The sequence below is a fragment of the Triplophysa dalaica genome, chromosome 6 (genome assembly GCF_015846415.1).
Source record: "Triplophysa dalaica isolate WHDGS20190420 chromosome 6, ASM1584641v1, whole genome shotgun sequence".
NCBI lineage: Eukaryota > Metazoa > Chordata > Actinopteri > Cypriniformes > Nemacheilidae > Triplophysa > Triplophysa dalaica.
Genome location: NC_079547.1, coordinates 6396441 through 6418630, shown reverse-complemented (window position 1 = coordinate 6418630; position 22190 = coordinate 6396441). Strand labels below are relative to the sequence as shown.

The 22190-nt window shown below is 37.6% G+C and overlaps 1 protein-coding gene across 3 annotated transcripts; it reads left to right on the top strand.

The window, feature by feature from the left end:
- The first annotated feature begins 724 nt into the window (after nucleotides 1-724).
- Nucleotides 725-22182, top strand: cacnb4b (calcium channel, voltage-dependent, beta 4b subunit). Of its 3 annotated transcripts, XM_056750290.1 has the most exons (14): nucleotides 725-904; nucleotides 4782-4865; nucleotides 11735-11866; nucleotides 12119-12241; nucleotides 12416-12543; nucleotides 14398-14447; nucleotides 14711-14730; nucleotides 14947-15027; nucleotides 16034-16092; nucleotides 16264-16373; nucleotides 16822-16973; nucleotides 17152-17247; nucleotides 19653-19841; nucleotides 20093-22182. In XM_056750290.1, the coding sequence occupies exons 1-14, from the start codon at nucleotides 842-844 to the stop codon at nucleotides 20375-20377; spliced, it is 1572 nt and encodes a 523-aa protein (XP_056606268.1). In that variant the 5' UTR covers nucleotides 725-841; the 3' UTR covers nucleotides 20378-22182. The 3 variants fall into 3 exon arrangements, with proteins under 3 accessions (XP_056606268.1, XP_056606269.1, XP_056606270.1); XM_056750291.1 differs by lacking the exon at nucleotides 14398-14447 and having other exon boundaries at nucleotides 14712-14730; XM_056750292.1 differs by lacking the exons at nucleotides 725-904; nucleotides 4782-4865 and adding an exon at nucleotides 5380-5914.
- The last annotated feature ends 8 nt before the right edge of the window (nucleotides 22183-22190 follow it).

Genomic DNA, 22190 nt, shown 5'->3' with positions numbered 1-22190 from the left:
AATAACTTGTGTGATCCCATCATCACTGAATATATAACTGATAAATATACTTTATAAGAAAATAAAACTATATGGGAAACAAGGCTTCAAATTTAGCTCGATTATAGTTGCGGTTTGTTAGTTAATGACTATTCCTTATTGAAAAACGTAATATTTGGATACACCTATAGTTTGGTTTAGGGAAAATATTTTGGCTATTTTTTCATATAACTTTAGTTAAAACCCTTCTTGAACAAGTTTAAATGACTGAGCTTGCCAAATGCTTTCAACAGTAAAAAAAAAGTGTGCGCAATATTAGACGGTGATTCCATTTCAGTTATTCTTTTCTGGTGAAGAACAGGTGTCCATGCAAAAACTGGAATACAATAAATGTATATGCATTGTTGTAAAAATAATGGTTCGATTGACTAAAAAGTTACCCATTATTTGAGCTATACCGCCGCTGCGTGTAGAAATAGCTCCATGTGCTGCTTTTCTTTCTCATTAAAGGTTTTACAGAGTAGGCGAGTGGAAACACATTCCTATAAAACTTCATCTTCAGAATGATTTGATAGCTTCGCGTTTATTTTAAGACAATGCTTTCATCGCAATCCAAGAGGTTTTTCCTTTCAGGCTTCGTTCGAGAACGCGCTGCGCTGTCGTGTGCGCGCGCACCTGACACCTGTCACTGACGAGTTTCTGGCTCATCTGATGCGCTACAGCAGAGCGGAGTTTCACGCGCGAGAGGAAACACGCACTCACATCACCGAAGCTGGATCAAGCAGTCCGAAACCCGCCAAACTTCCACTGGCCCGGACCCGGAGCCCAGCAACCCCCGATCTGGACCGATGTGCTGGCCGAGATGTCGCGACATATTTATATTAGGAATAAGATCGGCGAGGGCATCCAAGCGCCAATATTCCAGGTAACGAACATTAAGACTTAGGATATTAACTTATGAATTTACATTAATTTATGTGATATTATGAATCGTATACACTTTAATAAAGCGTACTATAACCTCTAATATATCCATGTATGCTAATGGTTTTGGCTCTGTAGTGTTTTTTCTGAATTCTTCGTCAAACTGTTTTGTAGGATATGTAACACAAAAGTAGCTACAGTTTGAAGTAACACTTGTGTTGAATGCGTTTCTAGATGGTTTCTATCTCCATCTATTTTTTTTCAATGCAATTTAATAACTTATCTTGCTATTTACTGCTTCATAATTTACAAACATTGTTGTTTGAGTATGGGAATCCTCTTGGTTTGACAGAAAATGAAGGAAACTCACCCGGTGTACCTGACTAAACAACCCTAATGCTGTGAAATGAGCACATTGACCCACTTTAAGGTGGCCCTATTTAACAAACTTTGAAAGGAACAAGCTTTGCGTCTACACTCAAACAGTAGAGCTCTAGAGACCACTGAAATAGAAACAAATCAGACCCGGCTAATTAGGCTACTTTGTCCCTGGATGCAGTAAATTCTGTCAGTTTCCACACACTCCCTGTCTTAGTCTTTCTCTCTTTTGATTTTTAAAACTTCTGTTATATTGTTTCATTTTTAATGATGATAAAGGCAAAGGATTGTCTCTTTAAAGGGGAAATACGTGTTTTTCTTTGGTGTGTTATAAGTTACCCATGCATGTAATAGACACGTTAAATTGCAAAAATGTAAGTGTCGGAACAAAATATGTATTTTATCTTGAAGCGCATGATCACCCATACCTGCCTGAAACACCTCGTATAACCACACCCCGGCGAATCGAAGTTCGTAACACGATTTGACTAAGACCACCCAAATGTATATGTAAGTAAGGTGGGCGTGCCTGTAAGTACAATTGCTTTGGAATCCTGAGGTTCCAGATATGGTAAGAGGCGTTATATTTCGGTGCTGCATTCGACCAATCACTACGCACGAGTGAACTGGCCAATCATAGCACTCCTCGCTTTTGAGCTCGATGAGCTTTCTAAAATGTCAATGCATTTCATAGAGGCGGAGCAAAGAGGAGATTGAAACATGCACGGTTTGTGGAAAATACAGTGTTTTTTAACCTTAAATCGTGTCTACACATTACATTACATCTAAAGCTAACAATGATATTCGTTTTAGCCGCGTCAAATGACTCATTTCAAGCATAGAGAAATGGGAAAATTAGAAAATCGTTCAATTTAGCAGAGGCTGTACATTGCGGCCAGAGGTGGAAAAAGTACAAAAATATTATACTCAAATACAAGTACTACTACTTTGATGAAATTGGACTTGAGCACAAGTAAAAGTACCAGTCAAAATATATACTCAAGTAAAGTTAAAAGTAGCTTGTTTAAAATGTACTCAAAGTTACTTTGTTACTTTTTAAAAGCGGGATGGGGACCTCTTCTGTTTTGTGCAACACAAACAATAATCAAAGTTTTAAACATATTAAAACGGGTTACATGTGCACTGAAACAAATAAATAATTTCCTGCTTTGTTTTGCAGAAATATCACAGAATCCTTTAGCAGAAATGTTAACAAAACAATTCTTAAATCAATAAATATTTTCTTCAGAAGCAAAATTAAGCCTTAAAGAAGATTGTTAGCCTTATTTTCTTGATAAATAATCAATGGAACTCACTGCTAAGTATCAGCTGTCATGATTCCGCTATCATGCCATGTTTATTCTTGTTCTTGCAGCGGGATCATGGCATAGCCTTAAGTTATGTGGAGGGAGAGATAGTTTCCCTAGGGGCCTTCTATACTCTCTCTCCGAGTCTCGTCTGTGTTTCCCGACCTTTTCGTCTCATTAGCTTTCCCTTAGTGTGTGATCTTTGTCACCTGGTCCTTATTAATTATCCTGTGTTTGTTCGCCATAAATACTCCTCGTGTTCCATTGTCTTGTGTTCGGTCATTGGCTTTTACTGTCTTTGGGCCTTGTGGAACGTTAGTTTGGATTGTCTGTTACCCATGTTGTTCCTGTCAATATTGTCTCGTCTCGTCTAGTCTCGTCTCGTCTCGTCTCGTCTCGTCTCGTCTAGTCTAGTTTAGTTTAGTTTAGTTTAGTTTAATGTCAAGTGTTTGTTAGTCTAGTGTTCAGTCTGTCTAGTGTTCAGTACTTTGATATTATTTCTTGTTCCTGTTTTTACCCCATCGTGGGTCTTTATTTTGTGTTTTATTGTTTAATAAAATCTTCTTGTTAACCCCTTCATCCCCGCTGACTGCAATTGGGTTCTTCTCCCACACGTTTCATGACATCAACAGTGAAACCACGATCAACAGTTCCACGTTTGTACGGAATGAGAATAAATGTGCTGATTGACCGTTGTAACCTGATCGTTATCATGGCAACATTTATTTGTTCGAAGGGAACAAGAAACATGAAACCCAAGAATTGAATCCATTTGATAGATATCTGCTGTTTTTTGGTAAAAGACTGGTTATGTGAGGCAATTTTAATAAAAAATACAGACAGAGACGCTGTGTTTTGTTTATCTTCAGACCTTCACAGCGCACTCTCGCGGTGTTACCATGTTTACATATTTTTAAGAGCTTTGCATTTGTTGTTTATTCTTTTATAATTAAGCTGCATAATCATTATATAGTTATTAAAGTGAACAGTTGCGCGTTGTGGTTTTTTGCCTTAGTAAATGTGTCGATTTATATGTTTATTTTATGCTTGTCATTGTTGTTCTTTTCAACATTGATCTGGCAACACGGTCATTTTTTAAATCTGAGATGGTTGCTTAAATATGGCCAAGGGTTTACAGCAGTTGGAGTTTGATAGGGTTTTACCTTTAGGACAGGTGCACTATGCCGAAGTCTAACTTCTCCATCTCCATTGCTCTTCAGATGCGGCTACAATGTTTCAAAGTTTGAGAGATTTACCATGAACAAGCACTAAGTTACTGACACTCAAACAAAAAGTGTTACTATCATCCCCTGTCTCCCAATACGTAATAAACTGTACAGAATCTTTTTATTAATTTGGTCATAAAAGTGGCTTAAATTACTAAATTAAAGTACACTGTGAAACATTATTTGTTGTTTTTTGTTGGTTGAACTTATAAAAGGTTGCCTTGGTAAGTTCTTTTTTTAAGTTAAACCAACATTTTTACTGTGTAACTTTATAAATAACAGTCAGTAATGCACTGTAATCTTCAAAAAATAATCTGCTATTGTGCCTCACATCCCAGCACCCACATTTTTGCCATTTACCATGTTTCTGTAAAACTCTGTATAGGTCTGTTTGCATATTTTATTTATTCAGTTGTTTTCCATATATATATAGATTATTCAACACATTGTAATACTTTGTGTTTTTTGGTTAATTCATTTTGTTTTTTGTCTCTAAAATATATACTTTTAATTGGCTGACAAATGAAAACCAACACTCAAATTGTAGCATCATTTACTCTCAAGTTGTTCTAAACCAGTATAGATGTTATTGTTCAGCTGAACACATAGAAAGATATTTGGGATAATGTTTGTAGCCGAACAGATCTGGGGCACCATTGACTTCTCTAATAAGGAATCAATTGTTGTCAATGGTGTCCCAAAACTGTTTGGTTTATCACATTTTTTTTAAAAATGTTTCGTGTTTACCAGAGAAAAGAAATGTATACAACTTGAGGGTTAGTAAACGATGACCGATTTTAAATTTTGTGTCATTCTAACAAACTATCATTAAATAAATGAAACGCACCAGACAGAAGTGTGTTAAGAAAAAAAAGTTTGTGTTGTTTTTAACCCAACCATTTTATAGCGTATGTCTAAACCATGTCTAAAAGATTCGTTCATGTTTTCATCATTGCCCTCTCTACAGGTGAACAGAGGAACATACTCACGGCGCAGTCGACTGAAAAGGTCTGATGGCAGTACCACCTCCACCAGTTTTATCCTGAGACAGGTAAAGACATTGACCGTTTGTGGAAGAGAGGAAATCCAGATTAGTAGGTTTTTGCTTGTCTAGCAAATGAACCTGTTGTGTAAAGCTAAAAAAGTTTTGGGCTAAAGTGAATCATACAATACAAGATACAATACATAGGCTACAATAGCCAAGCAATATAAATGTAGCAAGCATGTCCTACTACAACCCTTTTTTGTTTTATATTTTGATAATAATACAAAGAAAATTATCCTTTTATATTTACATTTACATTAAAAAAGATAATTTACAAATAGAGAAATCTGAGAAAAACAGTACATTCAAATCAAATAACAGAATGGGCGAATGAAAGAAAAAGCAGAGAGAGCCTCCCTCTCTCTTTCTCTCTATCTCTCTCCCTCTCTCTCTCTCTCTCGCTCGCTCTCTCTTTCATCACTGCTCACAGTCAAGGAGAACACACGTCAGCAGCTGCTCTGACTGGAAGGCTGCTCGGCCAATCAGCATACAGCTGGTCAACTGTGTCATAAGGCTGAGATTGAGGAAGGGTTCTCTCTCCCTCACTCTCTCTCTTTCTCTCTCTGATGCGGGGAGCCGTGCCGTGCCGTGTATGCGTGTGTGAGCGTGTGTGTTGAGAGATGATGAAACGTTCGCGTCAGTGAGCCGTTGGGAAGCTTCTCCCTGCCTAAGGATGTGAGAAAATTGGAGGCTGAACGAGGGATCCGCTCCATCCTGCAGGCCGAGCCGTCTGCACAGGCCTGCTTTCCCTCTCTCTCTCTCTTTCTCTCTCTCTCTCTCTCTCTCTCTCTCACTCTCTCTGTGTCTCCATCCTCTTTCGTGAGGCATCTCTCACCCTCCATTCTTGTTCTTCCTCTGTGGAGCACAGGGATCGTCATCCCCCATCGATTCGTTTTTTTGTGGTGGTGGTGGTGGTGGTGGCTGCCTCCTCCCCCTCTTTGTACATCTTCACCACCTTCTGGTCTCTTTTTCTATTCTTCAAGAAGACCTATTTGGAATAATAAACCTCCATGTATGACAATTTGTACCTGCATGGATTTGAAGACTCGGAGGCGGTAAGTTATTTTTTTCTCGATTAGAATTGCTATATATAGTGTTTTCCCACTGGCTATATGCGTGTCATGAGCGCGCTCGAATGTGTGTGTGCCGAACACTGGCTCAGCTGTGCTGCACATACACGGCCTGTGAGACTCATTGTACCATGGTTTTCTAAGATGCAGCCCACCGATCTCCGTGGGTGTACTATGGGGAGATGTTCATCAGAGGGTTTTGTGTGTTTCTGTATGTGTTCTTAATAGCACGCAATTCCCATGAGCATTCACTCCTATTCCATACAGCGGATTTTAGGAACACTGCTGTAAAAAAGGAAAGAAAGAAACCATCTTTCATTCATTCTTCCATTGGAGTTTATTTTGGATTAAGCTGGAGAAACATTACGTGTCTCTCTGCTGGGCCTACCAGCTCTCTCCTCAAGCTGTTTAATGTATTATCATATAGAATTGTTAAAGAGGGAGAGCGATTTCTTGCTGATGTGTAGACTGGAATGAGTCACATGGTTTTGGTGGCCCACTTGAATGCCTTAGAATGAGATCAAGCCAAGAGTCTGGAAAAGCCATTAGGGACTGCATGTGTATGTTATAGACCCATATAGCCTACTCTAATTTTCATCAGCTGTGTTTATGTTTTTGCTGTTCTGTACATATGGAGACCATTGATTTGAGACAGGATAAACGGTGTGAGGTTTAATGATTATATCCATGTGTTCTCATATTCATGTCATGTATGGGTACAGTATAGAGTGCTGTGTGTACAACTATAACAAGTCAAATCAATAATATAAAAAATATACATGAGACAAAGTTTACAAAATATAGAACATATAGAATATAGACAAAAATGTTAACAAAACATAACTGAACAGTTCAAATGTTCTAAACAAAATACAACATATGCACAGTATAAACACACAGAACACAAACATACACAATGCATGTATGATTCATAAAATCGTATGGTCCCTTTCTGTTCCATATTTATTTTTGAATGACCCATAGTATTAAAAGGCACACACTGTGATGTGTAGACGCCAGTGTGTTACTGTTTGATTCAAGTTCATGTGAAAGGTTTTGCACATCCTGCAATAATCTGATTTTTTATTGTTAAATTAATGAAAGAAGTTAATGAAGACACATTTGATTTTTACCGAGACATTCAGAATATCGTTTGTATTTCAAAAAAGAACACTTCGCAAGAGGTTAACACTGGTCCAGAAGTACTTCCAGTAAAAAAATTTAATCTTACATTTATAAATCCAAATATTAGGAAAATATTCAAATACTTTCAAGATACGGCTTGTACAAATCTTTTGGCCAAAATTATAGAAAACTTTGCCGCACATTTTTGCACTTTGGTGTAAAATATTATTATAAAAAATGCCTTGTTTTACGAGCCTTTTTGGCCAGTCTTGAAATATTTTTCTATTCTTTGTATTTATATGTTTTGGATTTATGCACCTTAGGAAGATTGAGATATATAGATTGTTTGGACAGGTGTTTGGGGCTACAACCTTCTCTGTTGATCATCAGATCTTACATACAGTTGTGGAAAAAATGAAGAGAACATTTCAGGAACCATTTTATGTGTTAGAAAAATTATAAGTTGTGTTTCATTCTCTGAACTAGTAACAATATTTCTCCAATAAAAATAGTTTTGCATTTTTTTCAGAAAATGAAAACTGTAGAAACAGGTGAAAATAACAGAAAATATGCTCTTTATTTTTTCATAACTTAAGTTTTGCAAAGAAAACAAGTTCATATTCACTTTTAAGCAACACAACATTAATATTTGTTCAAAATTTAGGTGATAACCTTTTCATGTGTCTTGTCATGCTGTTCATCTTTCCCATTGCTGTTGGATGGCCTGATGTTTGATTTTGTTGAAATTCAACAGACACTGGACTGAGATGACCACACTACATCTACAAATTATCATATACAAGTAAATATTTGGAATGGTCTCTTAATTATTTCCATGGCTGTATTATTAAATCTTAAAAATATTTGTGTAACATTTTGATTCAGCTCTATAAAAAAATTGAAACAGGAAGTTCCTCTTGAGAAGCATTGGTCCAACGTTGTTTACCAAAGCGGTCTATATGTGGATGAGAAAAGACTGTTTTCTCATTGATATAATCATTTTATATTGAAATTACAAACCCAGTGGAAATGTGTACATACCACGTCTAAGCTTAATAAAAGTTTGATGAGAAGCACCTTCCCATTCAGATTTGTCTTATTTTGCTCCATTGTTTTCCGTATGATGTTATAATCTCTACTGGCACTATAGTCACTCTTCAGCAAAAAGAGTGTTATCTCATCAAAATCGAGGATGAAAGCCATTCATTAGAATTTTCAGTGTTTGCTCCGAATCATCACTTCTGCGACGAAAGATAAGCAAACTTGTGCATTTTTGTTTCCCGAATCAGGCGTTTTTGTGATTGGACTCACCGGCCTCAATTGGGTCCCTGCTGAAGTAAGCTTGTGTGGACTGGCTGTCTTCGGGGAGCGAACGTTTCGCCACAGGCAGCGAGCTGAGATTTTTTAGCCGACTGCAAGGCTTTTTTTGCTCTCCGTCTGCCTTTCTCTCTATTGCGATATTGACCCGATCATTCTTTTCACTGACTTGAGCTAATGTTGTTTCCAAATTGGATTAACAGAATACAGCTTCCTAGCTTCACTTCACTTCACTTTGGCCAGTATCTCTCATTAATTAGACGCTGGCGGGACCTTCTCTAATATCTTGAAGGGAATACATGTGAATATCATAAGAGGTGTGGGTTTTTATTTTTTGTTAAGTGCTGATAGGGATCAGCTGATGTTCTCATGGAACCATCAGAAGAATTTTTCGAGATTGCAGGGGGAAATGTTCAGATTATGTATTGTGAAGTGTTTCATGGTCCTGAGAAGGGAGCGGTAAAGGTATGTATGCGTAGATATGTAGAACATGTGTTTTTAAGGAAACAAAGTAACTACTAAAGACCTACTACTAAAAACTTTCCAAGCTTTTCAATGTTTATTTGAAGCAGCATTTATTTACGAATCAAGGAATTTATTAGGAAAGAATTGTGTGTTGAAACAAATTTGGTAGATTAGATCTGAAGAGGAAAACTCTTAAGACAAATAGAAGTAACTGTATGGCACAATAAGGTGTTGAAAGCCTGTAGGCACAATAATTTATAGTTGCTGTTGTATACATAAACCTTTCTTGTCCAGCTGTAGAATTTAAAGTTCTGTACCCTAGAATTCAATGTTTTTATATTCATCTTAAACTTTGACAGATGCCTCAATGTGAGAATTACAGCCCAGATCTTTTTTATGTTGGTTACTCTGTTGTGAATGTTCCAACTAATTGCTATTATTATGATTATTTGTGGTAACTGATGTTAAAATAAATATTGAGAAACATTTTGCATTACTATATCCATGTTTCATCATATTTGTGTAAATATAATTACAAAATTTGCCCACAAATACATACTTTTTTACTAGTTAGCTTTACAGGGAATGTGTAAGTTATAAAACATAACACTGTACCGTATGAACGTGAACAAATTAAGCTTACCTGAAGTCACCTTCAGCTCACAGGTGTTGTTTTCTGTTTGCTTAAGGAGCATGTATCCCTATGGGTTGACAGCTCTGTCTAGCAGTACAGGTACAGGTGGGGGTTTTGCTGACCTGTGTTTGCAGAAGTCTGAATTGGCAAATGTGAGAGTCACAAGCGTAATGAAAATCCAGCAGACTTGACTTTTGTGTGTAAGGACGGAGCTGCTACACTTGAAAGTGGTCATCTGCTTGATCAAATGCTGTATATTGTATATATGGGCAAGTCATTGCTTGATTTGAATCCCAAGGAAAAGGCTTTGGTGTCTGACAAAAAAGACAAGAGAGAGACTGTTTTGGATTTTCTATCTTGAAGCTGTAGAAATGACTTTTAGTGGCCTTGCCTATCTGAAGTTTGGGAAGTTCTTATTAAGATGTTTCAGCCACTCTAGCAATTGAAGTCCAGCCAGCCAACAGAAAGTGCCAATCATCATTCGTTAAAAGCTGCTGATTCACTGGAGGTGGGGCTTAAAGACACAATATCTATGATTTTTGTATTAAAAAAGGGCTAGACGATTTTCACTAAATATCACATATATCGACACGTCTATTGCGTTTTGTAAGGTTTTAATTATGTGTTATTGAGCAGCTTGTCCGGAAATAACGGTCGAACGGTCGAACACACCTCATGGCAAAACATTTGCTGCGTCTGAAATCGCCTACTTACATACTATATAGTAGGCGAAAATGAGTATGAGTCATGAATAGTATGCCCAATACCTAAGTATACAAAAAACTGTAAATGAAAAAAGAAATACCTGGATGGTCTACTTCTGGCAATATTCGTGAGTGTGGATTGGATGGACACTTTTCTATCCCATAATGCCACGGGAGATGAGCAACGGTCAAATTTAAAAAGTAAATCAAACAAATATAGCAGGAAACCTAAAGCAGACGTCCGTTTTTTATGTAAATAAATTTTCTGTGGCTAAAGTATGTTTTAATCAACCCTCACTTATAGGTTCTTGTTAATATGTCATAGTTCAAAGAGCAAACAGGTCACATGACCATAAAACATGTCCAAAATGTATTCAAACTACTCCCTGTCATGAAAACAGCAGGGGAAAGAACCCAATTGTAGGTAGCAAACTCAGGGGTAACAAAAAGGATATTTATTAGAGAAAAAGGAAACAAAAACCCACGATGGGGTATAACTGGACAGAAAGGATAATAAACAGGGCGTAGACTAACTCACAGTAAACTAATCCAAACAACACATGACATAACTAAACTAAACTAAACTAAACTAAACTCTTACTATTCTTGACTAACCAAAACAGGAACACAATCACGAAGAAAGAGGTAAGTACAAGATACAAGGCACATCTAGACTGAGTGCTCTCAGTCTTCTCAATTAAGACTGAGAGCAAACACATACAATGACCGAACACAGGACAATGAAATATGAGGACTATTAAAAGGGGAAGAAATCAAACAGGGACAGGTGCTGGGCATGAACTAATTAACATCAATAACATGACAAAAGGGCGGGAAACACAGACGAGACCCGGAGAGAGAGTGGAAGGCCAAAAGGGACAAAAACGTCTCTCTCCACATGAAACCTAAGGCTATGCCATGACTCCGCAGCAAGACCAAGAATAAACATGACATGATGGCGGAAGTAACTCCCACTCATACTATATAGAACGTACTGTTGTAAGGGCCGATAGTTACGTACAACTTCAAATTCAGTGCGTTCTCTCACAGTATGCGATTTCAGACGCAGCAATTAAGTCTCGTGAAAAAAAGCAGAGGTAGTCGTTACGCCACTCTGTTGTTGTTTCTATCGAGCCACTCTGTTGGCTTAAGTTATAATATAATGGTCTAAAAACGTATTTTCATTACATCATCCGTGAACATGATCTCTCAGTCCTGTTGGATGTAGTCTCATCATTTTACACTTATTCACAGCGTCATCAAGCTACTGTTCTGCGTCCTCTAGCGGGCGAAAATTACATATTGTGCCTTTAAGAAATAAAATTCATGAAAACAATTGATGTTCTTGTTTCACATTGTTTCAAATAAAAAAAATGTTTGACTTTATCCATCAATTTAACAGACATTTCTCTGATGAATTCCCTGAAGGAGGCCAAGTCGCTGAATAGACTTGGCAGCTTTAGTTTCCATTAATTATCTGGGAAGTTTGAGGAAGGGGTTTTGAGTTGTCACCTGTATGAACCGTGTGTATGTAATATAAGATCTGCTGTGTGTTGGCAGGGCTCAGCTGATTCCTACACTAGCAGGCCATCTGACTCAGATGTGTCGTTGGAGGAGGAGAGGCCGGAGGGGGGCAGTCAGGGCCGGCAGGAGCGAGAACAGCAGGCTGCACAGCAGCTGGAGAGGGCAAAGGTCACACTCACTGCATATTAATATCAATGAAGTAAAATGGAATGTCATGTATCACATTCAACACATTCTTCATGCGGCAATATTATACGCTTGTGTTTAGCTGTGCTAAATGGTATTTTAAAATACCAAGTTGTGCGATTATAAATTGCAAAATGCATTAATGAAACGCATTCTTAGAAACACATCAAAATATGCACAACATTACTAGAGTAATTATGTATGTAATTCCATCCTATAAATCTCAAATTTCAGGCCAAAGCGGTGGCTTTTGCCGTGAAGACAAACGTCTGTTACTGTGGTGCTCTTGACGAAGATGTTCCAGTGCCCGGAACCGCCATCTCATTTGACGCAAAAGACTTCCTGCACATCAAAGAGGTACAGAGGCCTGGCAACCTTTGGCGTCAGGGTCACCACTGGGGAAAGCCTCATTTAACATTGAAAACTTGGAAGAAAAGAAATCGCTAAAACTGCTTTCACAAACACTGACATTGTTTGCTATAGTTTGTCTGAGCGTTCATTTCTTTTGTCCTTTCTTTGCTCCATATGCAGAAGTTTAATAATGACTGGTGGATTGGTAGGCTGGTGAAGGAAGGCTGTGAGATTGGTTTTATCCCCAGTCCTCTGAAACTGGAGCACATCAGAGCGCAGCTGGAACTGAAGAAAAGCCGTGTACAAGGGTAAGCCGTAAGAGAAGCTTTCAAGCTAGTTGATGGAGCATTTGATTTTCCATGAGCTAACGGCCCTGAATATTCATAACAACAAAAGCCCTGTTCATGGATCTAACTAACCATGCAATGAAATCTTTCCTAGGTTTCCCCAAAATGTGCGCCACATGCATTTAATCATTTAAGTGTGCTATGCAATCTGTGATTTGAAGTGTAAAAAAACTAGTTCTTTCGGGTGCCACTCCCAATCTGCTGAAAACCATATGCTCTTTAGTTTCCTTATTTTAAACTGTAGTATTTAGCTTGTTGTTATAGAAACATAATGCAAAATTTAAAGAATGTTTCAGCAGTGTTCAAGTCATGTGATCAATGTTCAGGAAATGCATGTAGTGTATAACTTGACTACACTTAACCGTTTTGCACAAATGTGTGTAAAGTTAAATGTTAAGTCAACGCATGTTTATTTGTTTATTTATTTGAATCTGACAGAAAGACGTTTCAAAAAATGTTTATGATAGATTTCCATAATGTCTATAAACATCGCCATTAAGGGTGAGATGGCCATTCAAAGAATCATCATCTGACTTTTTAAAGTAGGAACATGGCACCGTTTGTCATATTTTAAAGTAGATGAGCACTCAGAATAAACCCTGAAGATTTGCATTTCAATTTCACGATAGGTCTGAATATTTACACTTTGTTGCCTTTTCTTTGTTACATCTTGTGTCGGGACACATTGTGTCATGTTCTTTCGTTGTTGCTTATTGTAACTATCATGTATAAACAAGTTGACAGTTATGATCAATAGTGTTGCAGACTTGTTACTATTGACAAGCGAGTAGCATGCTTGAAATTAATGCTATGAAATTAAAGCAGAGTCAACACAAAATGGTAGCGCATTGATATAATACTGGAGCTGTGTTCACGAATTGTAATGGAAAGAAATCAGAGAAAAATGTGTGCAGACTTTTTGGTAAGAATTTGGTTGGAACAACTGGCAAAGGAGTGTCTCTTTTGTAATGTGCGTAATATCCATGCAAGCCATATATTTAAAAACATGGAGCACAAGGTAAATGAAAACCCCACTATAAAACATTTTTTGGGTTAACTTAAAAAAAAAGCTGCCATAAAACTTGAGTTCATTCAACTTAAAAATATTAGTTAACTAATTAATTTATTGCAATTAAATTAATTTAATGAATAACTCCTTGTGTTAACATTTAAGTATTTTATTAATTCAATAAAATTAAGCAGCCAGGTTACTTATATTTTTAAGTTGAGCCAACATTTTTTTACAGTGTATTTACAACAGGAATAAACACTGGGCCAACCGCAATGAGATTTGTGTGGTAATTATTACAATTATATAAAATTATTATAAAAATTATAAAATTTAATAATAAAATAATATTTTGAAAACGTTTGAATTTATTTTTAAGTCACAATTTTAAGTCCAATATAAATCTGGGTCCATAATCAAAACCAGTTGAAAGACTTTCTAGCAGCCAGTTTATTGGAAACTGTTTGAAAATGCTCCCAAATCGTTTTTTTTGTCGAGATTGCTTAACATTTGATACGTTAAAAACTGGGTATGAGACTCTGGTGAGATGACACCATGTGCAGTTTGATATCGGATGACTGACCCTCAAACCAAGGTGACCATTAAAACATACAGCCAACCTCAGTTCTAGAGTTATGAACATAGAGGCAGTGTGGGTCTGGCCAGGTCTTCCACATAAGTAATTAGAAACTACTTTTTATAGCATGTAGTGATAAACATAGAGCCTTAGAGAGTAGTCTACACATGCGTTGGGACAGACTAAAAATTGTCTTTTTCTGTTTCTGTTTGTCTGCTCATTTCAATAGTAAGTCCATTGGAAGCTCCTCCTCCAGTTTGGGGGATGTGATGTCATCAGGTGAGCCAATGATCCGTAGGGGGTGGGATTTTATGAAACAGGGTGGGGTTACAGGCATCTCCCCGAAAAACGGAATCGTAGGCAATTCGTCAGTGGATGATTTTACTTCAACACTGTCCTGCGTAAGGCTAAAGATCAAACGGGCAGCTTCTTGTGAGCATGGGACAGTGATTCAATGAATGCCTTGAATTAATTTCATGACACATTTGCCGAACGTAACGACGACAATTCTGACTTTCCTTCCTTTCCCTCTCTTTGTATAGGCAAGCAGAAACAGAAAGTGGTAAGTTTGTCCAAAGGATGGAAGACCCTCACCAAGAAGATGCATTTCTGTCAATTCACTCCTAAACACAGATTGCTGTCAAGCTGACAGTGATTCCTGTTTTAAACTCATTGTGCTAAACCATTGAATGCCTAATGGTGTTGATCTTTGATAAAATATAAGCATTGGCGTTTGCACAAGTGCGTCTTTGTTATTGACCTATAATCTCTTGTGCAGACTGAACATGTGGCCCCCTATGATGTCGTGCCTTCCATGAGGCCTGTGGTGCTGGTTGGTCCATCTCTAAAAGGATATGAGGTGGGTTTGAAAACAATGAATTTCTTTACTGTCATAATGCAAATATCTTGTCTTACGGAGGTGTGAGGGTGTTTTTTTTACAAGCGAATTCGTCAAAAAATAATGAAGGAACTGTAAATTCTTGCGTCAAGGCCATAGAGATGGCATTCTGTTTATGACTGGCTGCATATCTGCGTGTGCGCATTTGGGTTATTGATACCAGAAAAAACATAATATCTATTCCAGTCTCTCCATCTCTTCACACAGAGAAAACAAAAACATTCTCCTCCTCTCCACCGCTCTGTTACCACGGCAACAACCTTCCGGGGTCCAGGAGACGTCAGTGCTAGAAAGTAGAGCACGGTTTGAAATTAGAAAGAGACAAAAAAGGATGAGATGAACGGTGGAGAGAGAGAGACTGAAAGGAGGCGTGTGTGAGACAGAGGGAGACAGAAAAGAAGCATGAATGAGGAAAACAAGCCCCTTTGGTTAGCGATTTACAAGACCAAATTAGATACAGACATAGTGTTGGGGATTTGTTTAAAGCTGCTTGCCGTTCAAATCACAATGAGGTTTGTTTTATTGAGTAAGTTTATGACTTCAAGAGCAAGTAGCGGCGTTCATAAAACAAAATTGAATCAGTACGTCCTTTGTTACCAACCAACGGCTCACTCCCCCCCAATCCCCCCCTTTCGAAGCACTACGGGGGCTTAAACACTAAGACTAAGATGTCATCACGTTTTCGCTTCTTTGCCGAAGGAGATAACGCGCTGTGTAGAGCAGTTTGTCCTTTTAAGGCTTCTGTAGAAACAACATGGACCCGTGGTGTATGTAGAATGAGATAGCTCATTCTAATTTAACAAAAACATAATACTTCATTATTTAAGGTCTTTACACACCTCTGAAGACATAGTTATGTATGTTGTATTGTTTTTCTGTCAATTTATCCTCCAAAAAATGACACATCACATATATAATGTCAAACTTAATATCAGTAGTTAATTCAACTCAAATATATTTTCTACAGGTAACAGATATGATGCAGAAAGCTCTTTTTGACTTCCTAAAACACCGGTTTGATGGCAGGTAAGTATATTAGTGTAAAGGGTTTTTACATAATCACATGTGATGATCTTGTACACCTCTTAGAAGACTATTTTTGCACTTGTAAGACTGTTGACAATGTTATAGGTAAAGCTTTTATGTTGTAATCACAGAGTTCATTGTCGTTAACTACAAATGTTTTTATTGCCGTAGGATAACAATCACACGTGTGACGGCAGACATCTCGCTGGCAAAGAGATCAGTGCTCAACAATCCCAGCAAAAGAGCCATTATTGAGCGCTCAAATACCAGATCGAGCCTTGGTAAGAGAGTAAAAACACACCTGACAAAATGTTATTAAACGAACATTCTAGATTATATTCAATTTAATTCTGTATCGACAGCAGTCAAGTTTGACATTTCAGCTACTATTTTATGTATTTATTTATTTATTTATTTGTTACGTTTTAATAATTTATATATTGAATTATTTGTTTTCATTTATGTTTGATTATATACAGTAATTTATATTAAAATATTTAAGTTGCTTATTTATGTTTATTTTTAAGTTTTCACCCTTGTTTAATAACATGTGACAATATTGCACACCATGATAAAGGACCAGCAATTATCACGATATGAAAATAGTGTCTATAGAGCAAACATTGTATTTAACTTAGAATACAATTTAACTTTAAACCGCCATATTGCAATATAATGGTCAAAAAGTCATCACTAATATCTGTCCCTGTGTGTGGTGTACGTGTGTAGCTGAGGTCCAGAGCGAGATTGAGCGCATATTTGAACTTGCCCGCTCGCTCCAGTTGGTTGTGCTGGACGCAGACACCATCAACCATCCCGCTCAACTGCTGAAGACTTCACTATCACCCATCATCGTCCATGTCAAAGTGTCCTCTCCAAAGGTACCAACATTCACAGATACTCTTGTCTCACTGTTTCAATGTTTTTTTAGAGAAACGCTATGTATTGATTATTCAAAAACATCCTTTTTTACATAATATACCATTATGTTTTGAAGTGAACTATACCTTTAACTCCAAAGTTCAATGGAAATTAATCAAGTCTGTATCTGCACTGTAGGTCCTCCAGAGGCTCATCAAGTCGAGAGGAAAGTCTCAGAGTAAACACCTCAATGTACAGCTCGTAGCAGCAGATAAACTAGCACAGTGTCCTCCGGTGCGTCATCTCTTACGTACAAACAACCACACACACACACATACACAAGGAAAGATGTTAAAGAAACCACAACCAAAATAAAAATTCCCATAATGAAAATATACCATTCCAGTGAAAAATACTGCATTTTTGAGATTTGATTACTCAGTTATGTTTTGTTTGAATAGCTTAGTCTCACATGTTTCTCCCAAATGTGCTTAACTAAGCAGTTTTTGGATTCTTTTGATTGCAAACTTGTCAAATCTAAGCTCAGTTTGTGACATTTTCTCAGGAGAAATATCTGATATGGAAACTTAAGCAAAATTTAATTAAATCCTATTGATGTCTATGAAAAATAATGGGTAAATGTTACCCTGTCTGTGAAATCCACACTGTAAAAAATCCATAAAAATAGGGCACAATATACTCAGGGTCGGATAATGACTTTGATGTGCCCTGGGCACGGACCCTTCAAAGGCACGTAGCATCACATATTTTATGTGAACTGTGTCGAACCTATGCCCAAATACACAGGACATAGGAGTGGTTTGCACAGAACGCATCATTGGGTCTAAAAACACATGACACGGCGCTGAGGAATGGTTTGAAAAAGCGCAGCGCAAACCACGAGGGTCTCTGGCACTCTGTTGATAACAGAAATTGCCATTTTCCAAGTTGCTATTGCAAACAAAAGCTTACGACCCTTGTCCCGCCTTCAGGGTCTTCTGAATGGTCAACCACTGTGGAACTGACATTGATGAGCTGCGCTGTGTGTAAAAATGGCGCTTATGTAAGAGACACTGCAAACGGCGCGAGATGCAGGCATAACAGTTAAACATGTCCGTCTAGAGCGTGTTTACATAAAAAAACTATATGAAAGTAGTTCAACAGAATAGAAAAACCTCTTCAGTGTAACATGAACAAAAAACAACACAATTTGGTTTATTTATATTTCGCAGTTCTCAACACTTAAAAAAGCTTCTTACCTCACCAACTCATATTACATGGGAATAAATTTAGCCTATGCCTTACATAAATTACATTTCTGCATTAAGAAGACGAGCATTTAACAGTCCATGCATTACAAATGAAGCAATATCAATCACCAACGCATTTAACGTTATCTTAATAAAAAAGTTGGTTTTATCTTAGCTGAGAGGCATCTATCATGATTTCCTCAGAGAAAACTCTTCCACAATGTAATTTAAATGCAGCTGTCTCACGAGACTGAATTCAATGGCCATTAAAAACAGCGAACTGGGATGTCTTTGACACATTTTTGTGGTTTTAAACTCATTTTGTTATTTTGCTACACGTGATGTCTGCATGCTTATATTACACAGTGTTTTTTTATTCGCCTCTAGATGTCCCTCTCAACTGCTCGGTAATACATTAGGATTATTTATTTGATTTATTCATTTACATTTATATTTACATTTAGTCATTTGGCAGACGCTTTTATCCATAGCTGCTTAGAGTGCACTTATCACAGGGACAATCCCCCTGGAGCAACATGGAGTAAAGTGTCTTGCTCAAGGACACACTGGTGGTGGCTGCTGGGATCGAACCAGCAACCACCATCTCCATATTCGCTGCAGTTAATACTTCACCACTGCCAAAACAATCCCTTTATTCCACAGTATTCAGCGCTTCTTCATTGATAAAATAAATTAAAGATGAACACATTAAATTTGCCAGGCCCCCTGGTCTAGTGCCCTGTGCAGGTGCCCGGTAGTTAATCCGTCGCTGAACATGATGTATTAATATGAATGAATTTTCTGTACGAATTTGTTTCAGTTGGTTTACCTGTACTTTTAATTTTGCACTGCATTGAATTACATTTTAACTTTAACTGAAAATTCCGTAAAATATATGGATAAAGTACTGGCAGAAAATTAGCAGTACATTTTCCGTTATTTTTTACAGTACAGATATACAAATTATGATATTAGAAGCATCAAATAATAACCAATAAATTGACAAAAATATGTGTGTTTTCCGCTTTAATTTATTGGTTATATGAGATTTTGAGATAAAGTATTCAAAGTTTCAGTTAAAATATTTACATTAATGATTTTGTTGACATTTTGTTTTAATATTTTTCAGAAGTTTCAGTTCATGGTCTCACTCAGCCAATATCAAATATATCAAAATATTTTTTCACGGAAAAAACTGTAAATATAAAAAGACTTCACAGACACGGTCACAAATGACCTTGGCTAACTTTGGCTAATTTTCACAGAAATAACATAATCATATATTAAAATATATAATAGTTTATCACATCATTTTAAATATCCTAACATTAAAAAACATATTAGGTAATACTTAAAATACTATAGTATCATATTTAATCAATATTATTATGACAGAAAATATTTAATGAATGTTTCAAACGTGTGTGCATATGTGTCCACCTTTATTAGGAAATGTTTGATGTCATCTTGGATGAGAATCAGTTGGAAGATGCATGTGAGCACTTGGCTGAGTATCTTGAGGCTTACTGGAAGGCCACCCACACCTCCAGCAGCACCCCACTCAATCCTCTGCTGGGCAGAAACCTCGGCCCTGCTGCCCTGGCTCCATACACTACATCTGCCATCTCTGGCTTGCAGGTGAACAAACACAGTCAACACACATATATACATTAGCTTATCCTTCTTACAAGCACTTGTCACTCTGCACATTTTGGTCCCTTTTTAGTTCATTTTGGTATTGCAGATGGATATTTTATTTATAGGATTAAGTTCACGGTTTGTCACAAAAGTATAGATTAATTTGAGCTATTCATTTATTGTGAGCTGTTAACGCTCATAATACTTACCACGAGGTCTGGCTCTGACTTCATTTGATGCTTGTACATCAGAATCAGCAGGGTCCAAAAACACGGCACGCTAACCACACCGGGGACCACTCGACCCCCAACGAACGGCGCAACCTGATGACCTCAGACGAGAACTACCACAACGAACGAGCGCACAAGGGACGAAACAGGACCTCCACTGGCTCACAGCACGGCAGCGGCGGTCGAGACCACCATTACATGGAAGAGCAGCAGGGCTACCAGGACCCCTACCAGGACACCTACAAGCCCCACCGCAACCGCAGTTCGCCAGGCAGCTACAGCCAGGACTCACGACATCGGCTCTGAGCCATCCTGCCACTATTTGTCCTCCAAGCCTGAGCCACAGAGCCACCAAGCCAAGATGGCCTCTGTCCTGAATTGTATACATCTTCCATTGTTTTTTCTTCTTTGTTAATATCTCTTGAGCTACAGAGCAGAATTTCTTAACCCCTCCTAAACCTTCGTCAGCTGACCAAAGCCTGTATTTTCATCTGCTTAAAAAAGCGTCCGCCAGGGGGATAAGAGACCTTGCGCAATGGAGCAGAAACGGGACAGTTGTTATGCTTTTAAATGTTATGCTTGTTGACTTTTCGTTTGTCTATTCTGTTGCAAAAGGGCAGGTTGAACTTCAGCCGAACCAAGCAACCATTTACCCTTAAAATGTAATGGAGGGATTTGTTTGCCCTCTGAAGCAAATATTCAGTGACGCTAGCAATAGCAGAGAATCTTCCAGTAGAAGGAGAGATAAAGGATCTCTGAAAACAATGAGCTCAGTTAGTATTTGTTATATCATTATTGGCAGCATGTTACCTGACCGCATGCTTCCCCAAGCATTAATAGACAGACTACAGGTTGATCTCCAGATCTTTGCCCGTAGGTGGCTGACAAATCGGAACATTTCCATAATGTAACATAAACCTACTGCCAGCTCTCTTTTGTCACAAAGATGGAATCCCATGACCTTGGAGTTTTCCAGATGTTAGGGCGTAGAAATTCCACCTTACGGCTGCTGTAAACAGCAGGACACTCGGATTCAGCCACAATACAAATGTCGAAGACATTCATCTGTGCAGTTCAGCATGATGCTAATATTTGCCATTCTTTTCTAGTTAGGAAGACAGCTTAAAGAGATGCATAACATAGGAATGCTGAACAAAATTGTCGCTGTGATCTAGTCCTTAGTAGAGTTAGCAAACATAAACTTTTTAGAATTCATGTTCTTAATTTAACTGCGAAAATGATGGCACCTTGGTACGTTGTAATTTAAATAGATCCATCTTTTCTCAAGGTTGCTTGGTGTCTATAAAAAATATCAAAGACTATTTTCTTTAATAGTAAATGTAACTCTAGTGTGAATAGCTCACGTTGGTACCCAGTGTCCAATTGGAGCAGCTGCTGTCCAGGTGAAATACAGCGATCTCTCGCCACATCTCAGTGCTGCAGAATATACCTGCATGCACCTGCTCTTATTTTTCAATGTGAAAGTCACTGGCAGCGGACTCACGTCCTCAGCTTATGAAACTTACAGACCCAAGTCCCTGGCAAACCATGGATTTCCTCGCCTGCATATCTTCGCCTTATTGATTTATGCTAGTTTGTGCATTTTCAAAAAAATACAAACTTTTTTGAGGAAAAACTCTGAAGGACCACAAGACGTTCAAACGAGTACATTCTGTGTGCATTTGTCTATGAGCATGCTTCTCTGTTAATGTAATAATAAGGATGAATGAACACAAGGAATTTGGCAGTCGATGCCCATTTGACAAAAAACAGAAGATTCATCTCTGAATTCGCTGCCTGAGACAATCAGACGGAACTTCTCTGTAAAACCGGACAAACGTTCATTCCTTCCCATCATTACACTCTCTCCAGTTTCACAGCTTCATCTGAGCTCCAGATAAAAGAAATGTGTCCATTTTTCCTTTTTTTGTGAAAGTTGAGAAAATAAAGACGGAAATGCAAAATTGCATGCATATCATTTTAATTTATAACAAATTTGAAAGAAAAAAATGTTTTATGGAATATAATTGTGTAAAAGGCAAATCTAGCAGTATTTAAGTTCTTTTACAAAAAAGAAAAGAAGAAAAAATAAATGGTCATTTTGAAACTTTGTTTGAAA